The sequence below is a fragment of the Mobula birostris genome, chromosome X (genome assembly GCF_030028105.1).
Source record: "Mobula birostris isolate sMobBir1 chromosome X, sMobBir1.hap1, whole genome shotgun sequence".
NCBI lineage: Eukaryota > Metazoa > Chordata > Chondrichthyes > Myliobatiformes > Myliobatidae > Mobula > Mobula birostris.
In genome coordinates this window covers 43,517,428-43,531,383 of record NC_092402.1, presented here as the reverse complement: position 1 = coordinate 43,531,383, position 13,956 = coordinate 43,517,428, and the positions used below count along the sequence as shown (strand labels likewise).

At 39.7% G+C, this 13,956-nt stretch overlaps 1 protein-coding gene across 1 annotated transcript in view; it reads right to left on the bottom strand.

The window, feature by feature from the left end:
- dnajc7 (DnaJ (Hsp40) homolog, subfamily C, member 7) overlaps positions 1-12,013 on the bottom strand; it is a 37,276-nt gene extending 25,263 nt beyond the window's left edge. The window contains exon 1 of the mRNA XM_072249718.1: positions 11,862-12,013. Coding sequence (XP_072105819.1) covers positions 11,862-11,932 — 71 coding nt within the window. The 5' untranslated portion in view covers positions 11,933-12,013. The remainder of the gene's footprint in view (positions 1-11,861) is intronic.
- Between the last annotated feature and the right edge of the window lie 1,943 nt (positions 12,014-13,956).

Below are 13,956 nucleotides of genomic sequence, written 5' to 3'. Positions count from 1 at the left end.
TTAACATAATTGACTCACAATCGTGCTGCCACATAGGCCATTCAATGTTCTGGTGTTTCGAGTCATGGCATTAAACTGTACTATGACGAGAGGACATTTGATACACCTGGAATCCAGAAGAATTGCCTTCCAACGAATCTGTTGTACAGCCTAATCAGTGATATTGCCCAGAACTCTGTATAGAAGCCATTGCTGCAACATCTCTTGAAAGTACTTGTGGTTATTAATCTCATCTGTTTCTATTTGAAATATATCTGTGGAGTGCTGAAAGATGTTTCTTTAAAGCAATCGCAAGTTTAAGTGGCTGTGATTAAATTTCCTACTCTGGAGTACTTCAGTACTACCTAAACACAACCACTACTGCATTCTCTCAAACTGACAGCCAAGTTCTTTTAACTAATGCTGAATATTCACACAGTTGATCCAGGGAACTGCATGGACAGATTGAGAAAGAATGCAATGCCTGATTTGGCTCAGGAGTCAGTTACAAGTTCAAATCCAAGACTAATCTAGGATGACATTTCAACACAGCACTAAGCAAGCATGCAAGAGATCCAACAGTGCTTTTCAAAGTGCTGCTCTAATGTCCTGACTGATCTTTCAATCGAGCACCAAATCAAATTTTCTTCTCATTTATTTAATTGCTGATTGTGGGACCTTGCTAAAAGCAAAGTGCATTTACCTATATTTTTCCCTGAGAAATAACCAAGGTTGTGAAAAACATTATGCAACTTTCATTCATCAAAAATCTTGAAAACCTTGAAGACCGTGAAAAGGTAAATTAACAAGAGACCTAAATTTCCAATATAGAATTTACTGAATATGTCATGTGCTCCTTACTTAGCAGCCCAACTTGGCAGTCACACTAACACACTTCTGTCATGGTTTCCTAGGTTCCAAAAACCACAAATCTCCAGAGGTAACATATTCTGGGGGACACACAAAATGCTGGAGGAACTCAGCAGGCCAGGCAGCATCTATGGAGTGAAATAAAGATTCTGTCTGCCTGACCAGCTGTGTTCTTCCAGTATTTTGTGTATTACTCAAGATTTCCAGCATCTGCAGAACCTTGTGTTTATATTGAGGGAAATCACCTGTCCTTCAGTTCTATAGACACTGCCTGACCTACTGAGTTCCTCCAGCGTTGCGTGTGTTTTGCTCTGTCCTTCCCTCCCATGAGCAAAGGCACCCAATCACTGAGTAATGATAAAGAGTAAAATGCAAACAGCAAGTTCCAGTTTCTAATTTCATGTGGTTGTTTTTGTGAAAATCACTAGTGATTTTCAACCAACTTCTTAAATTATGGTGGACAGAATTAATACAGCGAACATATCATAAATAACCCTACTCACAATGAAAAATTTCTAATTGTTTAAAAACAAAACATTGCAATGGATGAAACATTTGTGACATTTACTGGGAGCACTGCAGACAGAGGGCCCAAAGCATTGTTGAGGATCACTACCACCTGTCCCACAATCTCTTTGACCCACTACCATCCGGAAGGAGGTACAGAAACATCAGGACTAGGACTGCCAGACTGGGTAATGGCTTCTTTCCTCAGGCACTGCCACCACTGAGGTCTTGTCACTAGGACAGTGAGCTGTTTACCATACTGTTTACCTATGCTGTGCTTTATTACATGCATTTTGAATTATATTTCATTAACTTATTTGTAGTATAATATTTTGGTTTATGTGCTGTGTGTGATACATGTTGTCTGGGTTCACCGTGGTGTGGAGGAATGTTGTTTTGTTTGGTTATATGTACAGTCAGATGACAATCAACTTCTTCTGCTACCTGCTACAATCAGCAGTGGATGTATGATTAACTCTCACCAGACATCATTTGTTAACAATTCTGCATTTAATTGAATGCTAGCAAAATGGGTGACAATCCAATGGCACTGCAGTCCAAAAATAATCCAGTAAACTCCAAATGATTTTGAAAATTTGCAGAACTAACTTTGTTAAACCAGGGGCTATTTGCATTCACCATCTCTTCTATCATATTAATTAAAACGTTTTCAGAACTGTAAGTGGATAATATACATGTTTATACATTTTTCCAAACCACTTCTTCCAAGCCAACAGTATAACCCTGCTCACTTGTCCCCTTAATTATCAAAATTATTGTTTAGTATCTCAATGCCAGTTGAAGCAGGAGCAAAATATTTCTCCATTCAGGCCATCCCAAGTTATGAGCGCCCAAGTTCTGGACACCCACACATACAAATGACCTCCCATAATATTATTAAATTCAAAAGTCCAATGTTCATTCCTATGAGTGACTGAACTAGTTTCCTCCACCCTGGCTCCATTTCAGTAATTGTGTTTAACAGCCTTCTATTTTGATGCCTTTCTTTCCAATACTGCAGAAATATAGTCACCATAGAGTGATTTTTGTGTATTTTCTGACTTGTAGACAAAATGAACTTAAGGTCATCTGTAAAACCCACTGATTTACACAGGGACAGCCAATAATTCCTTAGATGATTAATGACAAACATGTTACAGATTTGAACATCCCCAGAAATGGCCTAGATTTTTACATCTGAAGTATTCTAAGTAAAATAAATTAGATATGTGATGAGTAATTTTATTAATTACTCTGGTAATTGAAAAGATTATGTTCTGTTGCACAAATTGAGAGAACATGTTAAAGATATCCTGCATTAACCAACTCATATTACTCAGTTATAAATTTCCTGTTGTAAAAAAAAGTTTGTCTGCATTGTAATTCCCTCGATTCTCTTCAACATATTTCAGCTTCTATCTTATGTATTATTTCATGCTTTGTTTATTGTTCCTTCCTAGTCTGCTTTCTGACAGAATCCATCAGAACTAATTATTCATTTAGCTTGACATCAATGTTGCTAATGTTCTCAAATTTAATCTTAAGCATTACTATGTAAGAAAATGAGAAACCCAAGTCAAAAGATCAATAGATCTTGGTGCAGTTTTCTTCAGATCACTTCACCTCTGAATGTAATGTCAAGACCACTGTCTTTATATCTACCTCCTCAAACAGCTTTACCGTGCGAGGATGTCCATCCAATCACCCTTCAGTTTTTCCTTTCCCCAAAAGAATGGCTACAAGGGAAATATAGTTATAAATCTCTTAGCTGTAGTTCTTCTTTGCAGCATGTAATTAGGAATTAAGTGATTTGTAGGAAAATGGTAAGCAAGTGTCCACAGTACAGCATAATGTTTTGAAAAGATCTGCAAATAGCTGATTTGCTGGTAAAGCTGCAGAGAACATAGGAATAAGTGGTAAACAATTTTATCTCTCACTGTGTGAATGGGAACAGTTCGAAAGCAAAAAGATAGAGAAAAGTATGTAGGAGTTACAAAATGTAGAGCAGGAAGAGCCTGTGAGGTCAAATTGTACATGTCCCCCATTCCCAGAGGGAAAGAAAAAAAGGAGCATGAAACAGTCACCGGGTAAGTCAGTATCACAGATGGATGACTGATACAGACAGCAATCTAGTTGCGTTAAACTGCAGAATTCAGTACGAGTCCAGGTGGTTGCAACATGCCTAGACAGAAGATAAGGCACTATTCCACAGCTTGCACTGGACATCCTTGTAACAGAATGATGGGTTACAGTGGGAGAGGAATGGGAAATTAAACTGACAGGTAATGGGTCGCTCATAATCAACCCTGCAGACTGAGGGCAGGTACCTTCACAAAGCAATCACTGAATCTGTGTTTGGTTCCTCCAAAGCAGAGGGGGCCAGTTTATGAACACTTAATTCAATACACTAACTTGGAAGAGGTGCAAGCGAATTGTTGCTTCACATGGAAACACTCTTTGGGTTCTTGAATGGTGCGAAAAGAAGAGGCAAGTGTTAAGATTGCCTGCAGTTGTAAGGGCAAGTACCGAAGACAGGTAGTTGGTGAGGATGCAAAAGCGTACCACAAAGTTGCAAAGGGTATGGTCCCTGTGAAATGCCGAAAGGAAAAGAATCTCTTTGAAGATGACAGAAATTATGGAGAATGATCTGTTAAATGTGATAAATAGATCTCCAGCATCTGTAATTAGCTTGCTTTTCATGTATTTTCTCAAGTTTCCAGTTCTGAAGAAAGGTCTCTGACCTGAAACTGTTTCTCCGTTGAAACATGCTTTCTCACTTATTGTGTATCTCAGGTATTATTTTATTTTTAAAGATTAATTCAAAGTTCACATTTCAGATTGCAAAATCAGAATCAGATTTATTATCACTGGCATGTCTTTGACATTCCCAGAACAGCAGCTCCTCAAAACCTAACTAATCATTGCTGCGTTTTGTTGTCATCTTTTACATCGGCCTCATGTTAGCAAGCTGAGTTTTCAGGTCCTTACCTAAATATATTCAATATAGAATAATTAGATAGTTGAAATGCTCCTCCATAAGTCAATATTATAAGAAACATACAGAGACAAATTCTATTCTACCAAAAGCCTTTAACTGGACAGCTACTGAACATAAAACTATTTTCATCACTTGGCCGGCATAATCAGATTCATGTGTAACTCACACAGACCAATTACATGAGGGAAATTTAATTGGAATTATTAAGAGAACAAAATTCAAAAGTTTATAATAATGATTTAATCACTATCAAGTATCATATTTAGCTGTAAATACTACAACTTTTGCAGTTAATTTATATTTTCTCTTAAGATTAAATCATATTTCAAGCACTAGTACAATTGGAAAAAAATAGCTCAGCTGATCATTCAAACTTGTTAATTGTGGCACATTAGGTATATAGATCGATGTGTAATTTTTCAGTTAACAATTACCATCGAATAATTCAAGGTGTAGAGGATAATAATGTGGCTAACAGAACCACTGCCTTGCCCTGCCATTGACCTTTGCTGCTCTTTGTGGAGTTTGGACTTTCTCCCAGTGATGTATGGGTTTCCTCCTAGTGCTCTGATTCCCAAAGGAATGTGGGTTGGTAGGTTAGGTGGCTGCTGTGAATTGCCCCGAGTGAGTTAATAAGATGGTCCTACACCAGTGTACTTTAGACCACAAGACACAGGAGAAGATTCGGCCATTTGGAACATCCAGTGTGCTCCACCATTCTATTATGGCTGATTTATTATCCCTCAATCCCATTCTCCTCCCTTCTCCCCGTAACCTTTGGCACCTTTAGTAATTGAGAACCTGTCAACCTCCACTTTAAATATACCCAGTGAGTTGGCCTCCACAGTCATGAGTTAATGAGTTCCACAGATTCATCACATTAGAACCATGATGAATACTAAGTCAATGATCAGCAATGAGATTACTTGTTGTGGGTTTACTGAGCAGTGAGTTAAGTGTGCTTGAATTCTCAAAAAGAGATGAGATTAGTTATAAAATTATAGTCCACAAGGAGCTCCATCCAAAAGCAAAAAGGAAGAAAAAAACATTGATTTGCTAATAACTCTTAACATTGGGTAATATGCAGGTTATGAAATACAACTGGCTCAGTTGGTAGCACTCTCATATAAATCAGAAGGTGGAGTGTGTTAATATTATGTTAATTTATTTGTATGACACACACCATGCAATCCCAATTATCAACAAGGACAAACAAAATTTAGAGAATTCTAAATTCTTCTCTCCCTCTGGCATCCAAGCCTAAGGCTTTCAACTAAAAGCAGGGATCAACCTGTGGTGTCACTTGAACCCTATGACTCAGTTCTACACTGAGTGATACGCAAACTCAAAGCAATGAGAGCATTCAAGAATAAAATGCCTTTAGCATGAAATCAGTGTGCAACCAGAGCAAGCTGGGAAGAATTTTCAGAAATGGAATACTGTATATTGCTCCCAAATGGATAAGGTTATCAATATAACCTTATGCTTCAAGTCATTTATCTAATAAAATCAGAAACCTATAAATTAAACTTAACAGGTGTCACACATCTAAATGCTTAAAGGTTAAGATTTTGAGTGTTGATTGAATTCCTCCAATGGAGTTGAGGGAGCCCTTTGCCTACTTCAGTTTCAAAGAGAACAATGCAATTTACTTAAGCCCGTTTTAACTCTATAGAAACAAGTAGAAACTCATTTTGATAGGACATTTCAGTGAAAAAGAATGCTTTCCAAAACAACTGAATGGTTGAAAACTACAAAGAATTACTTACTGAATTAAGGCCCATGTTTGTTGGTAAATCCCAATGTAAACATCTCTAACCGTTCATTCCTGTATGTACTTTTCACTACCTAAATACTAAACCTTTCTAATCAGTGAATGTCAGAGCCCTCTAGGGTGTTGTAGAGCAGAGGCCTAGGACCCAAAATGTTCTTTCAGCAGGTTGTTTGCTAATACAATTACAAAGTTTCCAAAAGTTGGTGACACAGGTAGACAGGGTGATGGCAACACACACAAAATGCTGGAGGAACTCAGCAGGCCAGGCAGCATCTGTGGAAAAAAGTACAATCGACATTTCGGACCGAGACCCTTTGGCAGGACTGGAGAGAAAAACAGTAAGATATAAAAGGTGGGGGGAGAGAGAAGTACAAGGTGACAGGTGAAACCGGGAGGGGGAGGGATGAAGTAAAGGAACTGGGAATTTGATTGGTGAAAGAGGGCTGGGGGGGGGGGAAGAGGAGCACCAGAGGGAGGCAATGTGCAGGCAAAGAGACAAGGTAAAAGGGGAGGAGGGAGAAGGGAGATGGGGAATGGTGAAGGGGGGAGCATTACTGGAAGTTCAAAAAATTAATGTTCATGCCAGCAGGTTGGAGGCTACCCAGACGGAATACAAGGTGTTGTTCCTCCAACCTAAGTGTGGCCTCATCACGACAGTGGAGGAGGCCATGGAATGACATAACGGAATGGGAATGGGACGTGGAATTAAAATAGGTGGCCACTGGGAGATCCCACTTTTTCTGGTGGATGGAGTGTAGGTGCTCAATGAAGTGGTCTCCCAATCTGTTTCGGATCTCACCGATATACAGGAGACCACACCGGGAGCACCAGACCCCAACAAACTCATAGGTGAAGTGTCACCTCACCTGGAAGGACTGTTTGAGGCCCTGAATGGTAGTGAGGGGGAGGCAGTGTAGGGGCAGATGTAGCACTCGTTCTGCTTTCCAGGATAAGTGCCAGTGAGATCAGTGTCATTGGGGAGGAAGTGTATGGCATGCTTGCCTTCATCAGTTGAGGATTGAGTACCCACTGGGTGAAGACATTCTAAATGGTATACCTTGTATCCTGAATCTGTGACTCCTGGTCCTGGCCTTTCTGACCATCAGCAACGCCATTCCTGCTTTTAGTCCTGATGAAGGATCTCAGCCCAAATCATCAACTGTTTATTCCCCTCCCTAGGTGTTGCCTGACTTGCTGAGTTCCTCCAGCATTTGTGTGTTGCTCAGGATTTCCAACATCTGCAGAATTTCTTGTGCCTAGTTCATGTAGTCCTGTTAGAAATGTCTAGGTTTCTGTGAGATCTCCTCTCATTCTCCAGTATTCCAGTTACTATAGGCCAATATCAAACCAATCTCTCCTTAAACATTAAATGTGTCATCTTGGTAATCAGCCCAGTAAAAATTAGTTGCAATTTTTATTATGGCAGGAATTTCTTTCCTCAAGGAGGCCAAAATGCATACAAAGCACCAGGGTCTCATCAAGACATCCTTGTTCAATCCTTAGGTCTTCCTGCAATGAAGGCCAACATACCATATGCTTTCTTAACTACTTGGTGCACCCGAATGCTCATTTCACTGAGCAGCAGGCAAGGACACTTGGGATTCATTGTACATTCTTCTTCTCCAATCTACCTTTGGTTCAAAACCAAAATGAATAACCTAACATTTATGCACATTAAACTGCATCTGTGATGTATTTGTTCACTCATTCAACTTGTCCAAGTCACTTTGGAACCCCTTTCCATCCTCTTTTCATATTTCCCAGCTTTGTGTCATTTGCAAATCTGCAGGAGTTACATTTACTTCCCTCATCCAAATCATCGATAAATATTGTAAACAGCAGGGCCCTAATCACTATTAGCTAATCTGTATGGCACTGCATTCAGAAAGAGACATATTTACTCCTCGTTTCCTTTCATTCAAGAAATTTTCAATCAATGTCAGTATGTTACACCACCCCCGTAAGTATGTAATTCCCTTATCTATTCTACCAGGTACATCCTCAAAAGAAAACTAGTAGAATCCCCTTGCTAAACCAATACTGCCTTCATGCAAAAACAAAAAATGCGGATGCTGGAAATCCAGAATAAATTTTCCTTCATACATAGTGTCTGACCTACAGAGTTCCTCCAGTATTTTGTGTGCGTTACTTTGACTTTATTCAAACCTGATATGCTTTACATCTTTTATAATAAATGCTAGCATAATAGGTCCATACTTGTATTCCCTTTTTAAAAATAAAGTTATATTTACAACCCTTCACCCTGCTTAGAGTTCAATTTTGAAGGATGATCATTCAGTTTCCAGGATGTTGTGGGATGCAGAATATTAGACTCTGAGGATTTGTCAACCTTTACCTTCATTACTTCCCCCAACACTATTTCTTCTTTTCCTCAAGTTCCTCCCATTTGCTAGATCTTTGTTTCCCTAACATATCTGTGAAGTTACTTGTCTTCATAGAGTTATACAGCATAGAAACAGGCCTTTTGGCCAAACTCGTTCATTCTGACCAGGTTGCCTGCCTGAGCAAGTCGTTCTTTGTGATGGAGCCCAAATGTTTAATTGCTCAGCAATTTTCTTATCCACAATCATAGCTCCCACTTCCCCATTACTGACTGCATTTGTTTTCACTAACACTTCTTTCTCCACATAGTTCTAACAGCTTTTAAAGTCAATTTTTATGTTCCTTGCCAGTTCTCACAATCCATCTTCCTCACCAAGAATCATCCACAAAACTGTTAATTCTTCTTTTCTCACTGGACTATACTCAGTCTAGAAACAGCCTGTTCTCTAATTAGTCCAAAATAAATAAATCACCAGGAATTCTTCCTCCACAATATTACTGCTAATTTAGTTTGATCAGTTGTAAGTTGAAGTTACTAAGTATAGTTGAATTCTTGTTGTACACATTTCGAATTTCTTGTGTATTCCCTCCCTCACATCACCACTGCAACTTGGGGGCCCATAGACAACCAAATCAAATAAATTGTCTTGGACATTTCTCTTGTGATCACAAGACCCTGCTGGATATTAATAATAAAAGATGCCACAGGCCTGTTTCCCTTGTTTGGTGGTAAGACGGGCAGCGTGGCAGCTGCGTAGCCTTGGTTGTAGCGAGGATCAAGCCTTGAGCTGCAGGCTTGCCTGCTGCTGCAGCCCAAGAGAGAAGACAACAGAGGCAGTGTAGTGTGGCATCTGTGCTTGATTGGGGGCTGGCCTCTCCCCTCAGTGCTTCTCTCCAGTGTTTGATCAGTGGAATGACAGGCTGGATTGCCTGGAACTGTACCACCAATTTTAAAGATTCAAAGTGCATTTATTATCAAAATATGTATAAATTATACAACCTTGAGATGTGTTTGCTTACAGGCAGTCACAAAGCAAGGAAACCAAAAGAGCGCAACCCCCAATGTCCAGCGAGGGAAAAAAAAAATCATGCAGACAATAGAAGTGAGCAACAGTAACAAATTTGTGGGACATGGTGCACAGGGTCTTGGACTATATATGGTTTTTTTGCTTGCTATTTTGAATGTGCTGTGTATGTTTCACACCTTGGCCCCAGAGAAACACTTTCGTCTGGTTGTATCCATGTATGGTTGAATGATAATTAAATTTTATTTGATTTTAATTTGATTTGAATGCCTGTAAATGCTCTGCACAACAAGGCACAATACCTTTAGACTCTTCTTTATTATACTATTAGCCCTCTTGCTATATTTCCCTTTGCCTTTCAGTTCTCTCCTTGTTTCCTTTTTCTCTACCTCCCTGTTCAAGTTCCTTTTCTCCTGCCATTTTAGTTTTAAGCACAGCCCCTCTTCTTGGATAGCAATAACAAACACAGCCCTCCCACCATGAGGATATTTGTCCTGATCCTATCCAGGTACAACCTGTCCAGTTTATATTAGTTGCAAATTTCCCAGAATCCAAATGCCTCTTAAATTTTCAGTCTCAATTTTTTCCAAGTTTTACCCAGTATGAACATCCTTTTTGCCATTGAGGGTGGGTGGTAGAGGAAAAGGAAGAACTTGGAAAAATGTTCAAATTTTCCAGTATTTTACTGTCATATAACCTGCTCTTAATGGTGTTTAGGTAGTCTATCTTGCCACATTTTCCCCAGCTCCTCCATTAAATTATTTCATGAAATGCCTTGGGTTGAGGATGTCCTTCACAGCATCAAATCATCTAAGTCAATAAAGAAATTCTGATTTAGGAAATGTGGCACTGCAACAATGTGAAGATAACTTATTTTTAGGTTGACTGAAGGGTAAACATTGGCTGGGATAGCACAAACTCCTTTGCCTTTCTTCAAAAAGGTGTTGTAAGATCACTGACATACAACTGAGGGAGCAGATACGTCCCCCACTTAACATCTCAACCAAAGGGAGCATCACCAACTCTACAACACTCCTCATGTACAATTCTATGTTCAAGTCACTGGAATGGGATCTGAACCCATAACAAGCAGATTCAAAGGTGAGAGTGCCCCTGGCAAATCACAGCAACATTTTTATCATCTCAAGTACTTCAATTAGGTACTATATATTCCGCAAAAGGCTTTAGTATTCTAATATCTGACCAATTGCAATTTTAAGACAGTGATCCTGGTGTAATATCCAAATAAAAAGATATTTGACTGGAATAAAATAAATTGCAAGAATGTATAATATATACATTTATAAATGCATATAGTAGTGTTTTTTTATTTGAAAACATTATATCTAAAGGGAAAGTAGCTACTTAACACACCAGAAAACAAAAATCCATTATTTTAATGAGTAATCTTTGGCTGCAGCATAGCCCAGAACATTTTGATCACATGCACTAATCAAATTAATCAATACAGAACTATCTGGGAATTAAAGCAGTCTTCTCAGGCAGTGTACAATGCTGGTGTATGAAAAATACAACTGGTATATTAATATCTGATGTGTAAGCAGAAAGTTCTAGACTTTCATGGAAGCACCATTCCTGTTTCCTTCCTGAGGCAAAATTCCACGTGGGTAGTGTCAGCACCAGAAAGATCCACATTGCTTCTGATCCCCAAATCTCAGTACTTACTGTTTTGGAAATTATTAACTCTGACTGAATTATCAGAGTAGTTCTTATATACATTATCTATACACAAATTACCATTAGGATCTACCGTCCAATAAAGGGCAGGTACAATTGGACACTACCTCACTATTTCTGTTTTTGAACTTTTTTTATCTATTCAATATACGTAATTGATTTACTTGTTTATTATTAATATATTTTATTATTTTTTCTCTGCATTATGTATTGCATTGAACTGCTAAGTAACAAATTTCCCGTCACATGTCGGTGATAATAAACCTGATTCTAATTCTGATTCTGGATTATTACGTTTTAAAATAAAAGTCGAAAATTCTAATTCAAGTTTCCGTTTAAATAAATACTGGTGGTTGGCGGTTATTATTTTCGGTCAAATCTCAACCTTCCATTTCACTTAACGACCGAGGCCCAAGTCTTAGGTCCAGCCTCGGACTTTCCCCCCGATAACTGTCGTTTCCAGATCTACTGGAAGCGGTCGGTTACTCGGTCCCAGGGCCTGCAGCCTCGCTCCGACACACGGTATCATCGTTAGGCCGCGACTCTCGGACCGCGTTTCTACTCGAGGCCGAGGCTCGCTGCCGGCAGCCTAGCTTTCCACACTCCCGCCTCCTGCCACCACCCGCCAGACTTCCCCTTTTCTCCCGACCTTCCCGCTTATATTTACCTCTCTGCCTCCGCCTCCGACATCACATCGCACTCCGAAACCATCACCACATCGCAGTCATCAGTCGCCATTTCTTAGCACCTGTAACCGGGCACCGGCTTCCGGAACAAGAAGGGGGCCGCCCAGGGGCGGGCCAAGAGAAGCCCTCGGGAGTACCTCGCCCTGCACTGGTGCCAGGGAGAAGTGCTGCCACCGGCACTGGCAGCAGGGTACTGCCGGCAGTGGAAAAGATTCTCTGCAATGCTACCAAAGACTGGCAGTGGTAGAATCAATTCTTAGAGCAGTGGCCATGGTAGACAATGCTGGCAGCACAGGCAATGATTGATACCAATACAGCCAGCACTAGCAATGATTTTCATTGAAGGTGCTAGCACTGTCAATGATTGGCATCAATAAGAGCTGGCACTGGCAATTATTCTCATTGAAGATTCCAGCACTGGCAATGATTGATATCAATACTCCTGGCACTGGCAATTATTCTCTTTTAAAATTCCGGCACTGGCAATGATTGACATCAATACTCCCAACACTTGCTATGGTTGACCACAATACAGTTTGTTGTGATTGAAAGGACTACACAAAATCCAGAGTTTTAGGTGTAACATGTCTTTATTCATTCTAAGTGAATACTTAGGGGATACCTGGTAGAAGATCCTTATAAAACTGAAAATATATTGTTTTTATATATTTTAGTACAAAGACAACACATGTGACCATATACAATTTAAATGATTACAAAACATAGTCTACCTTAATACTTTTGGAGAGAATAAATGGTTTTATAGAATTCATGAATCATACATTTATTATGTGAGGTGACAACAAACACCTTTTTCAGACAAGGTACTTCATGTCAATATTCCAAAAACTTCGAAAGACAAAACTCTAGCACACAAGACATCCTTCTCCATCCACAGTATTTTGAGGGGCCATTCTTTAGATGCACAAACACCACAGGTTTTGCTTGTTAGAATAGTTATGACTATAATTATGTTTGACAGGAAACAAGCAGTCTGCAACCTCCCTTGATCCCACTCTGGTTGGAGACACAGGGCCTCCCTTACCTATGTCATAAGGGTTGAAATTATCTTGGCTCAAGAAGTCTGATGCCTGGTTCCAGTGCCTATTGCTTTTCAGTATCACTGGATGTCATACCTACTTTTCAGTGTAGCTGTGGATAGGTTTTCAAGATGTCCAAATGATATAGTACCGTTATCTTGAGGTGATGTCTGTATATTTGGCTAATGCTTGTCAGAATGCCTCATGGTCATGTCACATTTGGCACGGTAGCGTAACACTATTTCAGTGCCAGCAACCCTGGTCCAATTTCACCATTCTCTGTAAGGAGTTTGTACATTCTCCCCTTGAACACTTGGGTTTTCTCCAGGTGCTCTGGTTTCCTCCCACATTCCAAAGATGTACAGGTTAGAAGGTAAATTGGTCACAGGGGTGTAATTGGGTGGCATGGGTCATCGGGTTAGAAAGGCTGTTACCATGCTGTACTTCTCTAAATAAAAATGTCACCTTTGTTTTGGCCCAAAATTTACTAAATATTTTTATGCATGTATTTGCTCTGAGGTCAAGTAATTTCTTAATAGACTCTGAGCTCCTCCAGTGCTTTGTGATTGTTCCAGATTCCAGCATCTGCATTTCCCCCTTTCCTTTACTGTCCTGAAGAAGCGCCTCAGCCCGAAACGTTGATTGTTTATTTATTTCCATAGATGCTGCCTGACCTGCTGAGTTCCTCCAGCATTTTGTGTATAATGTTGCTTTGGAGTTCCAGTGTCTGCAGATTTTCTCCTGTTTATGATCTGCGTCTCCAAGCATTTTCTTGTCAGCTCCAATGCCTAACTCCTAAGGGCCTTCTACTGTGAGCCAGTAGACTGCTCCCTTCACAGATATCTTTACAATTGCCGGCTATTCTTGTCAATTCCAAACTGATTAATAAATTAAGTTGCTTTGGGAAGTAGTTTGAAGGCCAACTCTTACTTGTAATAACGAAGTCAATGGTACTTTACAATATATCTCCTTCCTATGGCTCATTCTTCCCTTACTCTGCCAGCACTGCAATATATTTTTAAAATTCATTTATGGG